General features: G+C 43.3%; 1 protein-coding gene across 1 annotated transcript in view; it reads left to right on the forward strand.

The window, feature by feature from the left end:
• The window catches only part of TBX15 (T-box transcription factor 15), an 89,377-nt gene extending 78,535 nt beyond the window's left edge, over positions 1 to 10,842 (forward strand). Inside the window, exon 8 of the mRNA XM_063394271.1 lies at positions 10,058 to 10,842. Within this exon, the coding sequence (XP_063250341.1) occupies positions 10,058 to 10,842 (785 nt within the window). The remainder of the gene's footprint in view (positions 1 to 10,057) is intronic.
• Positions 10,843 to 15,522: the final 4,680 nt, after the last annotated feature.

Below are 15,522 nucleotides of genomic sequence, written 5' to 3' on the forward strand. Positions count from 1 at the left end.
TCATTTGTTTGGCCCAAGCTTTATGTGGAGCAAGGGCTACACTGCCTCACCCAAATTGATACTTGGTGTGCTGGATGCAGCTGTTTCATGCAGGGATTGAATAACTTTCTAATCTGCACAATGATAGGTTTCAGCTGCCGTGCAAACTGGAGAGTTTGATGTCGCACCCAGTTGCAGATGCCTTGTGCAGCTGAATCTCGTGGTCCATGAGCTTTAGTTGCACGTGTTGCCATTGGAGGACAGCACATCAGCAAGTCCCTGCAGGTCTGTGACCTGAGTGGTCACCACGTTGTCCTACCAAGGGAAAGAACATGATGCTTCTGTTAGTGAAATCCCCTGGCTTGAGAACAAAACCTCTCTTTTGGAGCGCATAATCCAAAAGTATCCGCAGCTTTGCAAGAGTGAGCACCACGTTGGACACAAGCAGAGCAGATCTGCAGCCAGTTTTGAAAGAAAGAAGTCCCCCCTGAGAAAACCTTTGCACAAAATACTCTGAAAATGGCAGTCCAGGAGCAGCTGACCTTCTGGGGAATAGTATCACCCACACTGCAGTCTACTTACTGCCAGTGAGAAAGGGAGCTTGGCGTTATTGAATGCATATGGCAGTGAGATGTGAGGAAAGCCAAGAATCTAATAAAGCCTTTAACTGGAATATATTCTCAAAATTTAGACTGAACCTCATCCAGATTCTCATTATTAAAAATTTGTGGCTCAGTTTCTTGATTTTAAAATGGAACATAAAAAAAAAAAAAAAAAGAGGGAGAGGAAAAAAGAAAATCAGAGTTCCAGTAACTCTGCGTTATGTCACTAAGAGTAAAAAGAGCTATTGCTGGCTCATTTGTGATATCCAGTTTCCCACAGGATATTGTGATGAGCAGATCACTGTCACTAACTCTAAGTTTTGCAAGGACATAGAGACTAAAAAGGCACTGGGGCAACATTAGAAGAGTGATCAGTATCTAGTGCTTCCTACGAAAACTGATGACTTATTAAGAAATCAAAGGTACCCTGGCAGCTGGTAGGAAGAAATACCTCCTAAGCAGAATTTCAAGACCAATATGAGAGTCACATGATGTCATCTATCACTAGGCTTGCAACACATAAAAATTCACTTTGTTATTAAATTGCTGTTCTGACACATGCATACCAAATCCACAAGAGTCAAACATCTTAAACTGGTCAGCTCTCAAGACAGCTTTCCCTTCAAATGGGCTTTTTTCTTGAATAAGTGCTTTTGCCAGGAATTCCACCAAAGGCTGGATGCCATAGATTCAACCCCTTCTCCATCAACTTGAGCATCTGCATTGATCTTGGACTGGAGCTAGAGAGCAGAGAGTCCTTCTCTTGGAGGGTCTGCAAAATTTGCCTTAATGGTTCTTGAAATTAGCATTGAAAATTGTCTGCAAGGGTACTGGAGGGAAAGAGGGGTGTTTTCCTTGCTGGTAAGACAGCTGGTGCTATCTAGAGCAGCATGCATGTACAAACTGATTGAGTACAGATCCTTCTGTCTCCTTCCGAGAGGGGAATACCTGCAGTCTTGTGTCAACAGGGATATACACAAAAGGCTCCCACTCCTCCATGTGGAAGAGATTCAAAGGTCTCATTTACTGCTGGAAAGGAACAATGTTTTCTTGTAATAACGATGTTTCCAGACAGACCCCTAGTTTGCAGGGGCTATCAGCAGAAGTGAGACAGATACCCTGAGCTGAGGTGTTGCTGCTTTTCCAGCTTCTCTGTCTGTAAACATTACCCTTTCTGGGCAGGCACTACCTTTGTCTTGCCAAAGTTTGTCTGTACTGCCTGTGACTTAGTCAGTATAATACTCCTCCCCCATGGGGGTGGTGCTCAGGGAGCTGCCCTGATTGCACCCAGATGAAAACAAAATCCTGAATACACAAATGTGCACTGGTGTCAAGTGGAAGGAAGACTGAGCCCTCCAGAACTTCATCTGAAGGCATCACAGGCACCTGGAGGCAGAAAGAAGTAAATAACTGTTAAGATCCTTTTGGCTTTATCTGAGATTCTACATCCCAAAAATAGTGTCTCCCAAAAGAGTGGAGCTGTTCACGCCAAGGGAGGTTGAACCACCTACAAATTCATCTGATTGGCCCCTTGCCTCCCAAAGGCAGCCATCAGTTCAGTCAGCAATGCCACCAGGATAATCTGAATGCTGCTTCCCTTTCGAAATCAATTGTAAACAGTCTAGGCTATTGGCAGAGGTCAGATAGCTGGGTGTGGACTCAATTATCTGCTTGATTCTTTTGACCTTGAAGAGTAGATTGGAAACAGAGCGGTTGTTGCCAGAATTATTGGGATCAAGTGCTGGTTTCTGCTACATGCTTCAAATGGCTCGTAGATTGCCTCATTTAAACAAAGCACCAGGGAACAAACTGTTCCAGCTTCTTCTAGGCTGAGCTGCAGACAGTTTTCCTTTAGAGAAGGGACATTTTTGGTGCTTCACTGGAAAATTAAAACACCCTCCCAGATGTGACATGAGAAGCTGGAAGTCAAAGTCTGTGCCACTTCCTGATGTCCTGAAAGGAGCCTGAAGTGCTCTGTTACTCCAGAGAGGTGTTTACCTTGAGTTCCAGTGACTGAAGCCTAAGTCTCTGTTATCTGATGAGTGGTGATCAGATTTTACATGAATTACTAAAGGTAGGTAATGGCACTTTGAAAATTCAGTTTCCTAAGAGTAGAACATAATTTTCTTATGAATAGAAAATTACATATTCCTTTAATTTGCCACAGTACTTCAATGTTTTTCCTCAGCTGTCTTGGTGCTCTAGGTATGGATGGGAATGGAAATCACATGTTCTGAATCACACTTCTTGTTCACATTAGAAAAAAATGTTAGTTTTTACCATTAAATCTTGAAAATATTTTATCTTGGAGGATGACCGAGGCAAGTTTTATCTCTAACTTGCTGACTGCTCAGTTTGCCTTGCAGAAATTCGTAAGATGTAAAGGGAAGTAAAGTATTATTCTGAGTTGTTCTAGATCTACTATTAATTCCAATGATTCTTGTAATTTGAGGCAAACTTATTTAAAAAGTCCTTCTCTATAATTTGCTAACCTTAGCCAAAATTTCCTTTCATTCCTCACTTTTGTGCCATACAGTATATACTCTTCCCCTTAAATCTATTGCTGTAATTATCTTTTTTTTTTTTTAATGTGCTCTGTGAGCTGTATCCCAAAGAACTACAAAGCACTCTTTATGTTTCCTCTACAAACCAGCAACTTGGCACTCAATAGGTTTTGAGTCTCATTTGGGCCTTTTAAAGGTTTTACCAGCAGATTCATAATTTGATAATTGGCCAAGGGCTCTAGAGAGAAAAAAGGCAGCTACACTTTGTGAAGAGAGAAATGGCTCTCATTCCCATGAACGCGGGAAGTTTTCATTTCTAAAAATAGGGAAGGAGTTAGAAGAGTGTCCAGCATGTCACTGACCAGGTGACCCTGCCCTTTCCTAGTGAGAAGACAAGGAACAGTCATCAAAGCCATTTAGTTTTCCAAGATGGTGAAGAGGGAACTCAGAGGGGTAGTGATGGCGATGAAGAATCTTCCAGTCCTTCTGAATGTTTTAGGTTTGAATTTTGGAAAGCTAGGAATGGGAGCAGAGACGTTAGGTTGCCAGTTACACTTGCAAGGAAAAGTTGCCATGATAGGTGAGAGCAGGAGTGACAGCTGATATTGTGGCATTCAGATGTCTGAAGACATCAAGCAGAACTGAGGCATGTGCTGCTTGAAGCAGAAATGGATCCAGGTTTGTGCTATGCCTGGCTCCAAAAGGACACGAGATCAGATAGTTACAGTGGCACACTCTGCCCTCGTAATCTATCAGTCAGACCACCTGGCAATCTGCACAAACCCTCCCTCCTGTCCTCATTCCTCCCTCAGATTCCCATCCTTGGGCAATTAACAAGTTTAATTTTTGTTCTGTGACCAAGAATGAAGTAACTTGGAAGGCAGAGAGTAAATTTCATATGCCATACTTAATGTGCATGTATGTACAAGTGCACAGAATGGGAGTAGGATTTGCCTTTTTGTTCTAATTTGTTTTCCTGCATGCATGCCACATACATTCATTTACTGTTGTGTCTGAGGACAGAACACTGCAAAACACTGGTAAGAGTTGCTCTTTCCTGTGCTTTAAAAAGACCTTGTACCTATGTGTCCAAGACTGTGGAGTCCTCACAAAAACCAGAACTTCCAGAAATGACTTGGAGTACATCTGCATGGACAGGCTCCTCTGGGCTCCTTGCTGGCCAGACACATGCCAGCTCCTGGCCAGCTCCATTTGGAAAGCTGGAGAGCATTATGATGGCTCTGTGCCCAAGAGAATATAAACTACCTCTAAGGAGGGCTTATTTACTCAATTTAGGTGCCAGAAGGAGACTTGTGAGCCAGGTGAATGAACAGTGGCCACAGTCCCTTTTTCCTGTACCCCCAGGTGCTTGGACACATGCCTATCACATGATGAAGATGCCAACATCTTGGGCAGGTGTCAGCAGGGCCATGGCTCCTCCAGGAGATGGATAGGTGAGGTTGGGCACCTATCAATCCAAACATCAGGTCCTGGTCACACATGGAGGTGACAGAGATGTCCTGGCTGAGGCTGTGGGCTGAGCCCTGTCCTGTGTGCTCTGCACAGCCTGAGGGCCGTGGGCTGGCCACCAGCTAAGCTAGCTGGTGGGTGGGAGTGGGCTAAACTCTCTGAGAAGCACTTGCACTCAGGGAATAACTTTGTGCTGCCTGACCCATCAAAACGTAAAGTCTCAAGACAAACCACTTTGCTGTTCCCATTCTTGTTAGAAAGTGAGGCACAAGCTCTGAGGACACACAGCCACATCTGTTTGCAATGTGACAGTGAATGAGGTCACCCCTGTGTGAGACCAGCCATGCTGAGAACTGCAGGCTGTGACTGAGCTGCCCAAACTTCTCTAAAGCTCTTGTCTGTCTGTTGAGACTCTGTCACTGCACAGGGTCTGGCATGCATGTTCAGGTATGTGGTGCTGATGGCAGCTCTGCTCTGAGCAAGGACTTGGAGGACCAAGAGGTTTGTACGGAGGCACGGCAGGTGATGGTAGCATCCAACGCCTGGAAACTTTAGCAAGGAAAATATGCTGCAGTGGAGTCCAAACTTTGATTTATGTGCACCTTTCAGATAAAGGAGGTTGGGATAAGCTGTGGGTCAAGTGAATAGTATGGTGTCATTCGTAAGAGAGATCCCAGAAAATTTTCCACGCACAATTGCTTCAGACTCCCTTGGCACTGATGCTCTCCACGCTATCTTGCTGTTGGCAGAAAGCTCCTTTGGCTAATGCTGGCTGCTGGCAGATGCATTTTCCATCTACACTGCAGTGTTAAAAGATCTCTACGTGACCTGCCTTCTGTGGAAGAGGTCCCTGTAGCATTTCAGATGCCCTGGCACACTGAATGTTTCCAGAATACTCCAATCCCTCATTTTAAGCTACATCATACCTGTGGACTATGTATGTTTGGGCTGCAGTTTGCCCTGAAATTGTCCTTAACACAGGCTTAGTCTAGGTAAAAGCAAAAGCAAGGGTTTATTGGGAACATACAGGAAGACAGGACCATTACTGAGGCTTAGATGGACACACATGACAGGAAGGAAATACCATTCATAAGCTACTTCAGGTGATATTTTAATGACACTTCTTGTTGATAGCCAAAGAAAAACCTGTAATTTCTTCCCTAAGCCTTGTGGGCATGTATCTGACGCTGGTGAACAGATAGCATTTATATTTGGTGTCACACATTTATATTTGGTGTCCTCTTCGCTGACAAGAAGAGGAAGGTTTGCCTTTACATCCCACCCTTTCCACATGGTCTTCCTGTCTTCCACCATGATTTTGTTATTCTTTTTCCCTACTTCTTGGTCCCAGTTGGCAAATTTTGACTTCTCTTGCACTTGATCTTTCTCCAGTTCCCCTCACTGAAAATGCTTCTGTCCTTTAGATAAGGTCAACTTAGTTATCACTTGTATGCCCAAAGACAGCACTGCTTGGCTAAGCCCCAGACAGAATAGCAGGACACTGTGAGGACAGACACTTTCACCTGCCATGTGAGGCAGGGTTCTGATACAAAGGAGGGGCCTTTGAAAATCTGAACCTTCAATTTTATACACATGTGACTCAATAACCACACATATGTGGGACCAATGTCTGCAGAGCCAAAAAATAATCTTCTGGGGACCGCTCAAAATAGTAATTAATCACTCCAGAATCATGGTAAGTGTGGAGGTGAGAGATACTGTGACATTGCTGGTAAATGATTGTGGTGTTGGCAACTATTTTCAGGAGAAATGGCGGGTAGAGAAAAGGAACAGAGGATAATTATCAAGGGATTCATTTTATTCTTGCTTAAATGTGGTTTCAGTTGACTTAAGCCAGACCTAACATAGTTCTGTGTGTCAGTTTAACTGGATTGGTTTGTATCCATGCCTTCCATTAAAATGACACACACATCTGTGTATCCAAGACTGTGGTATGATGTGGATATATTTGCTGGGCTTGCTGCCATCTCTAGGGGGATTTGGCTGACTTTATAACAACTACAGACCAAGTTACCACTTCACAAAAGTCCAGGTTGTGTATGGCCTATACTTAGGGCTGCCAGTAAAGATGGCTAGGAAATGTCCTTCAGAGCACAGTGGAGCTGGTCTGAAGAGAATGAGCTGAGACAGGCCTTGCTTTGTATTATTTCCTGTTCCACTTAAAGGTGAAAAGATTATTCTATGCATGATCAGGAACTTCTTGCTTCTGCATTATGCTCTGTTGCAGCAGAAGTGTGGTGTGTCCTGTGCTTGTGGTTGGAATTGGTAGCAAAGCATTCTTGAAAGAGAATTGTGAGGTTTGGTATTTGCTCCCATTGATGGATGTCTTACCTCCTCATCAGTTTGAAATTACAGAGAAAAAGAAAAGTCTTTTTTACTCTGTTTCCTAACTGTTGTGTTGTCACTTCAGGGTTTTCCTGTTGGCCTGCAAATAGGGATTATTCAAAGCAGAATCACTCAATCCCTCTTTGGAGGACCTGAAGCGTGCAATTCTCAGTTTTGGAACCATTAAGCAATCCTTGAAACTGCTAACAAACAAAACTTACTCTGTGTAGCCAAAGCCTCAGTTATGGGTATGACTGGATTGTAGCTTCTCAGCAGATGAATAAAGTCTAATGCTTGAGGTAACAGGTGTGTGCACTTTTCTCCTACTGAGCTGATAAAGTTTAGCTCTGGGTCAAAGGAAGACTGACATTAAGACATTGCTTTTAATAATTTATTCTATGTATTTTATTTCAAACAGGTCATTAAATACTCATACATATATACATATGCATTTTTACTTATTCTCTAGACACTGTCAGCAAGGAGTAATTTTCTGCAATTTGTTCATGAAATAAATAGTGTAAAGAGTCAAAAGCAGGATTACTGTGGGTTAAATACATCTCACTTTGTGCTGTATTTGTTTTGTGATTATTTGACCCCCGTATTTTGGGCTTGGATAGCTAGAAAACTCTACATTAATTCAGCTGTCTGTCGTTCTCCCTGTTAGAGATTGTGCTCTTTACAGCAGGGCTAACAAAAAAATGATGTCTGTAGTTGTTTTCAATCTCACCTTTATCAGCAATTAGAACTAAAACAGAGTGCAATGGAACTACTTGTGTAGAGGCCAGCCTTCCCTTCTGCTGACCCTACTGCAGTATTGACAACCTGTAACAGAGACAGGGAGAAAGGCTGGAGGAGGCACCATCTTTACTTACCACAGCCAAAATAGCCCGAGGTTGTCTGTCAGAGACATTAAATGAATCAGGGAAGTGTAGCCCTTAAAATAAATGCTAAATTAGAAACTTACACAACAAGTCTTTGAACTCTGGAGCTAAAATAAACGAGGAAGTTTCAGGGCCTCAGTATTGTCAAGAAGTGAATGCAGAGTCCATGGTGGCATTTTAAAATTCAATTTCTCTCATTTACTTTAATGGGGATTTGATGTAATGCCTCTCTTTTATGCTTCTGAATGAATGACAAAAGGAGTCAGTGGCTCAGCAATAACCGGTAAGCATTCCTCCCCCAGGCTGGTAATGGGAATCACTGCTTTGACTTAGCAACACAGAAATTTGCCTGTTGTTAGTTTGACTGGCTCAACAGCAATCACTCCGGGCTGTGCTTACCCAGTGCTATTTTTCTTCATTTTTTCTGAATATGGATTTTAAAAAAATTAAATTAAAAATAACAAATATTATGAATGTCTCAAGGTTACATTTTCACTCCCCATTCTGTTTTTCCCTAGATGTGCCACAAAGAGTCAGATATAATCTCACTTTCATTCTCACCATCATATACTGACACAGAACACATCTTTCTACTGCATCTCTTAACCACCAGCATCACCTATTCTTTTCATCAAGCAACACTGCATCAAATTTTTTCTTCCTTTTCCTTTTCCTTTTCCTTTTCCTTTTCCTTTTCCTTTTCCTTTTCCTTTTCCTTTTCCTTTTCCTTTTCCTTTTCCTTTTCCTTTTCCTTTTCCTTTTCCTTTTCCTTTTCCTTTTCCTTTTCCTTTTCCTTTTCCTTTTCCTTTTCCTTTTCCTTTTCCTTTTCCTTTTCCTTTTCCTTTTCCTTTTCCTTTTCCTTTTCCTTTTCCTTTTCCTTTTCCTTTTCCTGCAGATCTAGACTGGTCTCAAAATCCTACTGGACTTTTTTCCATGAGGTGATACAAGAATAAGTGGTCCCTTATTTTTGATCCTCAGTGTGCAATCTCTGCCTTGGTGAAATTTCATCTGCCCATTCAAACACTGTCTTTTCAAGTCCCTTTGCCTCTCATCTGTAATCTTCAACCTTGTTGGAAATGCTGCCTCCCAGTCCTCTGGGTCTGTTTATTCACTGGTCAAATTTTTTCACCAGCACTTCTCTGGTCCTTTTACAAGAGTCTCCAGTGTTGGTTGCCCTAATGCAGAAAGGGAGTCTTGTACAAAGAGAATAATCAAATGAAAATAAAAGGTTTCATCAGAAAACTGAATTCTTAAGCACAGATTTTCCTGGTTGTTCAAGGAAACTTCCTCCAGTTCAGAATGTTGCCTTTAAATAATCTCTTGTTAAGATCAGAATTGTTAAGCTCAGTGCCATCATCTTTTTCATAACACTTACTTTCAGTTTGCTACCATTCTTGGTAGTATTACACAGTATTATTTTCCCAGGTCAGAACATGTGAGCATCCCTGCTGTGCAGAATGGTCAATTCCACCATTCACAGCATAAATATTGTATAATGTGCTGATACTACTGACATGCATATATATCAATATTTTGTTAACATCAGTGGTACAGCATATGGAATCCCTTTTAAATTTTAAGCACATGATTGAAAATCCTGACACATCCCCTTTCTGCGCACTGTGGAGCAGGATGTAGCTTGAAACTGTGACCCTTCATTTTAGTGTTACTTCTGGCTTGAATCAGTGCTGCTGCACCCTGAGCCAGCTGACAAAAATGCTGAATAGTGCAGAAGTCCAGCACACTTTCAGCCACTTCCCACCTCAAGCCCCTGAGCAGATTATAAAGCGTGTTTGCTGTGAGACCATACACTTCACTGGCTGGTGGTCTTCCTGCAGACCAGCAGAGAGGAGAAATTACCTTTTTTCTTTTTTTTATTATTTTTTTCTTTTTTTCCCCTTTTTTCCCCCTTCCCCTTAAAAGAACTAGATAAACATGCCTGTAAATTGCAGGTCTCTTGACTGACGGAGTCGTCTTTCCTCGCAGCTTTTCCCAATGCCTTGGGTTACTCTGTGGCAGGCTTGCTTTCCTCTTCCATTTCAAAAGGAAATAAAACATCTGTTGAAAAGCAGTCGTAACAAAAAAGCAGAAGGAAACACCAAGGGATGCTACTGATAAAGTGAGGTCCCTTGCCAAGAAAGGCTGAGTTTTCCAGTGGCCATTTTACCACCCTTGCTTCTTTATTGAACTAAGCTGTTTTTCAATGAGGCTGTGCCATTTTGCAGATGTGGTTCTAGGTGCTGAACATCCTCCCATGTGTTTTGTTTTGCAGGAGGCAGCACAGGAACATCCCCAACCACCTCCAGCACGGGGACCCCATCACCATCCGCTTCTTCTCACCTTCTGTCTCCATCCTGCTCTCCTCCAGCCTTCCATCTGGCCCCCAACACTTTCAATGTTGGCTGCCGGGAGAGTCAGCTTTGCAACCTCAACCTGTCTGATTATCCTCCTTGTGCCAGAAGCAACATGGCAGCACTGCAGAGCTACCCAGGGCTGAGCGATGGAGGATACAACCGGCTGCAGAGCAGCACCGCTTCTGCCTCGCAGCCCTCCGACACCTTCATGCCTCAGAGGACTCCCTCCTTGATCTCAGGAATGCCGGCTCCTTCCTCCCTGCCCAGCAACAGCAAGATGGAGGCGTACAGCGGCCAGCTGGGATCTTTCCCCAGCTCCCAGTTTCAGTATGTCATGCAAGCAGGCAACCCTGCCTCCACCTCCTCCTCTTCACACATGTTTGGTGGTGGCCACATGCAGCAGAGCTCCTACAACGCTTTCTCCCTGCACAATCCCTACAACCTCTATGGATACAATTTCCCTGCTTCCCCCAGGCTGGCAGCGAGCCCAGAGAAACTCACCACCTCCCAAAGCACTTTACTCTGCTCTTCCCCGTCCAGTGGGGCCTTTGGAGAGAGGCAATACCTTTCCACAGGGATGGATCACGGGATGCACATGATCAGCCCTCCCTCCAGCAACCAGCAGACGGCGGCCGCCTGTGACAACAGGCAGTACGGAGCGGTGCAGGGCTCCTCCTCACAGATGTCTGTGCACATGGTCTAACAAGCCATGCCTCTCCTCGACAGGGAAGGCAGCCGGACCTTCATCGTTCCTGGGGTGATCCCATCCCAGTACTCTTTTGCCTTCAAACTTATAGTGGAACTAGTATTGTCATGATAAACAAGAACATAAGCCATCTAGGTGTGCGCCCCAGAACCTTCTGGATGAGCCTCGACTGACAGCCATCACAGCTTGTTGTAGCCCAAGGCCTCCAGATTGGCATGGAGCATCTGCTTTTTGTGGACATTGCAGAGAAGAGGGCATGACTTTAACGAGAAGCTGGAGACAAGCAGCTGAATTTACTGTTTCTGCATTAGCTTTAAGCAGTGTGAGCTTTCAGCATGGAGGAACCCATTCCCTGTGCTATCTCCTCCAAGGGTTGAAGAAGGGCAGTCTCCCAGGGCTTCATCCTCTGAAGCTGCACTGTCCATGGCTCTAAAGAGCTCCCACTTCCCAGACAGTTCCTCACTGCTGGAGTGGCTCAGCCCATTTCTGAAACCAGCAAGGCCTGTAGGTCCTTCTTCCACTGCAGCACAGGAATGGCGCTGCTGGGCTGGAGCTTCTTCTGAAGAGGTTTCTCACCATCACAGTGGCTCTGCCCAAGCAGCTGTTTCTTTATGAAGGCCGAGCTCACCAGCACCCAACCTGCAGACGGAGATGAGAGAGAGGAGAGAGAAATGTCTTAGCTCACAAATGAGCCTCAGACAGAAGTGGAGATGGAACTTTGGAAAGATGGATGGGGGGAGGGGGCTCAGCTCCTGAGGACTTGGCTGGAAGTAATGCAGCGAAACCAAATGGATGACAGCCCTTGTGGGGAATGTGTTTCTCCCACAGCACTCATCCCAGTGGGAAGAAACTGCCCAGACTGAGCCCATGGGGAAGAGCAATGAGAAAAGAGAGCTCTACAGGAGTGCAGCTGACCTTGCATGCGAGAGTTGCCGTAGAAAACCATTAGCATTTCAGAAACAGTGAGGTTGAGTGTTTGCCAACCTTCCACCTGCCACATGGTGTCTGTTTAACCAAATAGATCATTGCCTTTTGAAATATTTCTTTTCTGTTTTTTTGACTTGTTCTTTTTTTTTTCTTTTTTTTCTCTTCAAATCCTTTAAAAATAAGAAAACAATTGTAGCTTGGTGCAAGCTATGCATTTAAGTTGTGTGAAAATGCAAATACCAAGTAACAGAATACAGATATTATTGAGAGTTGTTGTGAGGTGTTGTAGATAAATGTATTTATATGCCTAGTGGGGTATTCAATATTATGAATATAAAAGAGGGCAATAAAAATGGTATGTAAAATATGTATGAAGAAAAAGCTGTATAAAGATTTGCCCTATGCACGGAACTCTGTTTCTAAGTGCCAAGCACAGAAAGCGCTAAATAAATCTTTGCAATTGTTCCCTCTGTGTTCTTCTCTGTCTATGAGGCTTCCTCAGTGGTTTTCTAGAGACAGACATTTTTAAAATACTGTCACATGTGTTTGCACAACAGAGTGGGTGAAGTTATGGTGCTAGATTGTGAAGTTCAGGCAATATGGCAATACAAATAAAAAATTCTGTCTTCTCAAGAAATTTTAAAAGTTGAATCCTTGGTATTTTTAAGTTGCCTTCTTCACAGAAGTATATCTTAAAACAGCTAGAGCTGTTATTTTGATTATTGAAGAAGCTCTTCAGAACAATTTTTAACAGTTAATGAGACTTAAAAATAGCAATGTAATTTACTTATCATTTAAAAATAATTTAAAAATGTAATTTGGGGGTATGTGTCAGTTTTTTACTTGCACTGTATTTCTAATATGAGATTGAGACATTAACACTGAAAGCTGTGGGGAAGCTGAAGCCTCCTCAAACCTGGCTGTAAATTATGGCTGCAGTTTACAGCTGCTCTTGTGTCAATAAACTTTTTCCCCTGAATTGAGAAAACACCAGAAAGGTAGAAAGACCTTTAAAGATCAATTCTGCAAGCATTTCTTTATTTTTGTTTTTATAAGGGAAGAGAAATATACCAATGCCATTCCTAGTTCTGTGCCTAGTCTGTCTGACTCTATTCTGGCTTTTACTGTGTCTAGCCTTGGATACTGCTGAAAAGGGTAGGGGGGATTATGGATAGAGACAATCTGTCCTTCACCTCGTTGTCTTTTGTGTACCCTTAATAATGAATTATTGGTTTAATCTTGACCAGGGAGTTTTAGAGCCTTTCTAAAATCCTCTCAGAATCTTTTAGAAATGCCCTTCAACCTGTGCTTTGATGATTGCTTTTGGGTTTAACTCTAATTTATGGCAAGAATTTCTACAAGTTAATAGTATGTCGTGTGAACCAGTATCTCCTTCTGCTGGCTCTTTGCATTAGATTGCTCTTTATTAGATTATATTAGATTAGATTAGATTAGATATTAGATTGCTCTTATTTAACCAATTTAATTCTTTCTGAGTTGGTCTGTATTTCAGCTAGAAGAAGAGACTCAACAAAATCAAAATCATTGTCTGCATCAAAATACATGTGTCTAATCTGGATTAAACAAACAAACAAAGAATAAAAATTCATCACTGGAAATGATAACTCAAAAAAGCAAAACACGTATGCTGGTTAGAACAACTTCAATATCAGTGTGAAGAACTGGTATCTGGGTTTCCATGCACTTTAGTAGGAATCCTTGGGTAAGAGCTTTGGAATGGTCACCCAGACTCTCCAGCAGTGTGATCCTTCATGCTATTGAGCACTTTTTCCCTGCTGCAACCATATTCTTCAGAAAATCTTACTGCATGCATCTTACTCAGTATGAATTGAAGTCGCTTTTGATATGAAGCATATTGACCCTTGGGTGAGCATTCATGGATTATATTTATAGATATATTTATTTAACTCTTATGGGTCACATCTATAAAATGAGAGAGCTTAGTTAGCTAGATAGTAGTTATTTCTTAGTGTTTTGTTGCTGCAGGGTCAGAATACTCAGCATCAAAAGTGAAAAAAAGTAGAAAAAAAATCCGAGAGAGGCTTCTCTGTTTCAAGATGTAAAGTTGTAAGTACACAGATAGTTCTTGGTGTTAAAGTTACACTGACAGTTCATGAGGATTAAAAACAAGCTAATACTGAAATGGGCAAAAAATATTACACTTTTTCCTTGGCAGTCACTGCAAAGCAAAAGCAGAGCAGTGATTGGAGGGCAGTATCAGAAATAACAGGACAAACTTGTTAAAATTATTTATTTAGTGCTCATTTAGGTGCACAAGGGTAACCCTTCCCTGAGCAGTTAACCTGCTTAAAGCTTTGACATCACCCCAGAAAGATGAGGTGAGCATTTGAAGTGGACCCAGGTGTGAGAGGAATCTCCTGTACAGCAGTGGCTCTTCTCCTCCTGCCACCCACACACAGACACAAGGCCCTGAGCCATTTGCTACTTTTTACTGGGGCTTCCTAGAGAGAGGTGATAGCAAGGGACAGTAGGAAAGATGCACTGGGATCAGCAGGAGATCAGCCAGGGTCCAGCTGGCCTGGTGGGCAGCCTGGGTTGTGGAACACCCAGGAGCCACCCCCGGCAGAGTCCCTTTCCTTGGGTGACTGCCTTAACCACAGGGCTTGAGAGCCCTCCTGGCGTAGTCCTGCTCTGATCCCAGAGCCCTTTGATTGCTCATTTGCAGAGCATGTGTGTGTGGGTGGCAGAGGCAGCAGGGCTGTGGTTCCTGTCCCCTTCCTTCCTTCCCTACCTTCCCACGAATGTTTGGGTGCTTTGGCCAGCTCTAAGCAGCTTCAGGATGGAAGTTCTCACATGTTTCTTTAGAAGAGACAGTGGAGGAGGGCAGGGACCTTATTAATTTTCCTAGTGCAGGGAAGGGCACAGTGTAACATTTCATTCAAAGAAGCCATATGAGGAAGAGGTGTCCTGCATGCAAGCCCCCAGCCACAAGTTTCATCTGGCATATGGATGTTATTAAACACCAGAGGATCTACCCAGAGCTGCAGAAGCCAGGGAGTCTCAACTCCACCTCTCATGGGCTGGCCACACAGGCTTCTGGCTTCCAGTCCAGGAGAAAAGAAGGGAAGCATCTCCCAGTTCGATGCTGCAAATTTAAAAGCTCAAATGTCATGTACCTCTTTGTAGAAATGTCCCTTTTTAAAAGCCTAATCCAAATCATAGAAAGAGTAGTGGAAATCCCAATGATAGGAGATCCCTCATCTTCCAGTACAGGCTGCTCCAAGTGCAAACCTGACAACTTGTTACAGAAATGAAAAGAATGGCACAAAAATAATCAGGGTGGGTTTGCAAGCTGTACAGAATTTATTTGGCTTCATTCCTTAGCACACTGACAGGCAGAGAACATAAATATTACCACAGTCAGTGCAGCTCAGCAATACCAGGACACCACCAGTGCAACAGAGTGTTCCTGGAGGTAATGTAAGCACTATGTGCTAAAACAAAATACTGAGGGCACAAACATAAATACAAACTAAGTTGCACAGGCTGTGACATTCTCCGAAGTACATGAGAGGCTGGAAGCATTGCTGGTATGAAGCATTCTGTGTGCGTGTGTGAGGGGTAAGGGCAGTTCTGGCTTTGCCCTGGCAAGGGGATGCCCTGCCCTGCACACCCTACTCCTAGAGCCTGTATCCCAGCCTGGCAGTGGCTGCCAATCCCTGGCACACCAGAGGCAATGCATTCATCTCTGGAGCCACTAATCCAGAT

The sequence above is a fragment of the Prinia subflava genome, chromosome 3 (assembly GCF_021018805.1).
Source record: "Prinia subflava isolate CZ2003 ecotype Zambia chromosome 3, Cam_Psub_1.2, whole genome shotgun sequence".
Lineage (NCBI taxonomy): Eukaryota > Metazoa > Chordata > Aves > Passeriformes > Cisticolidae > Prinia > Prinia subflava.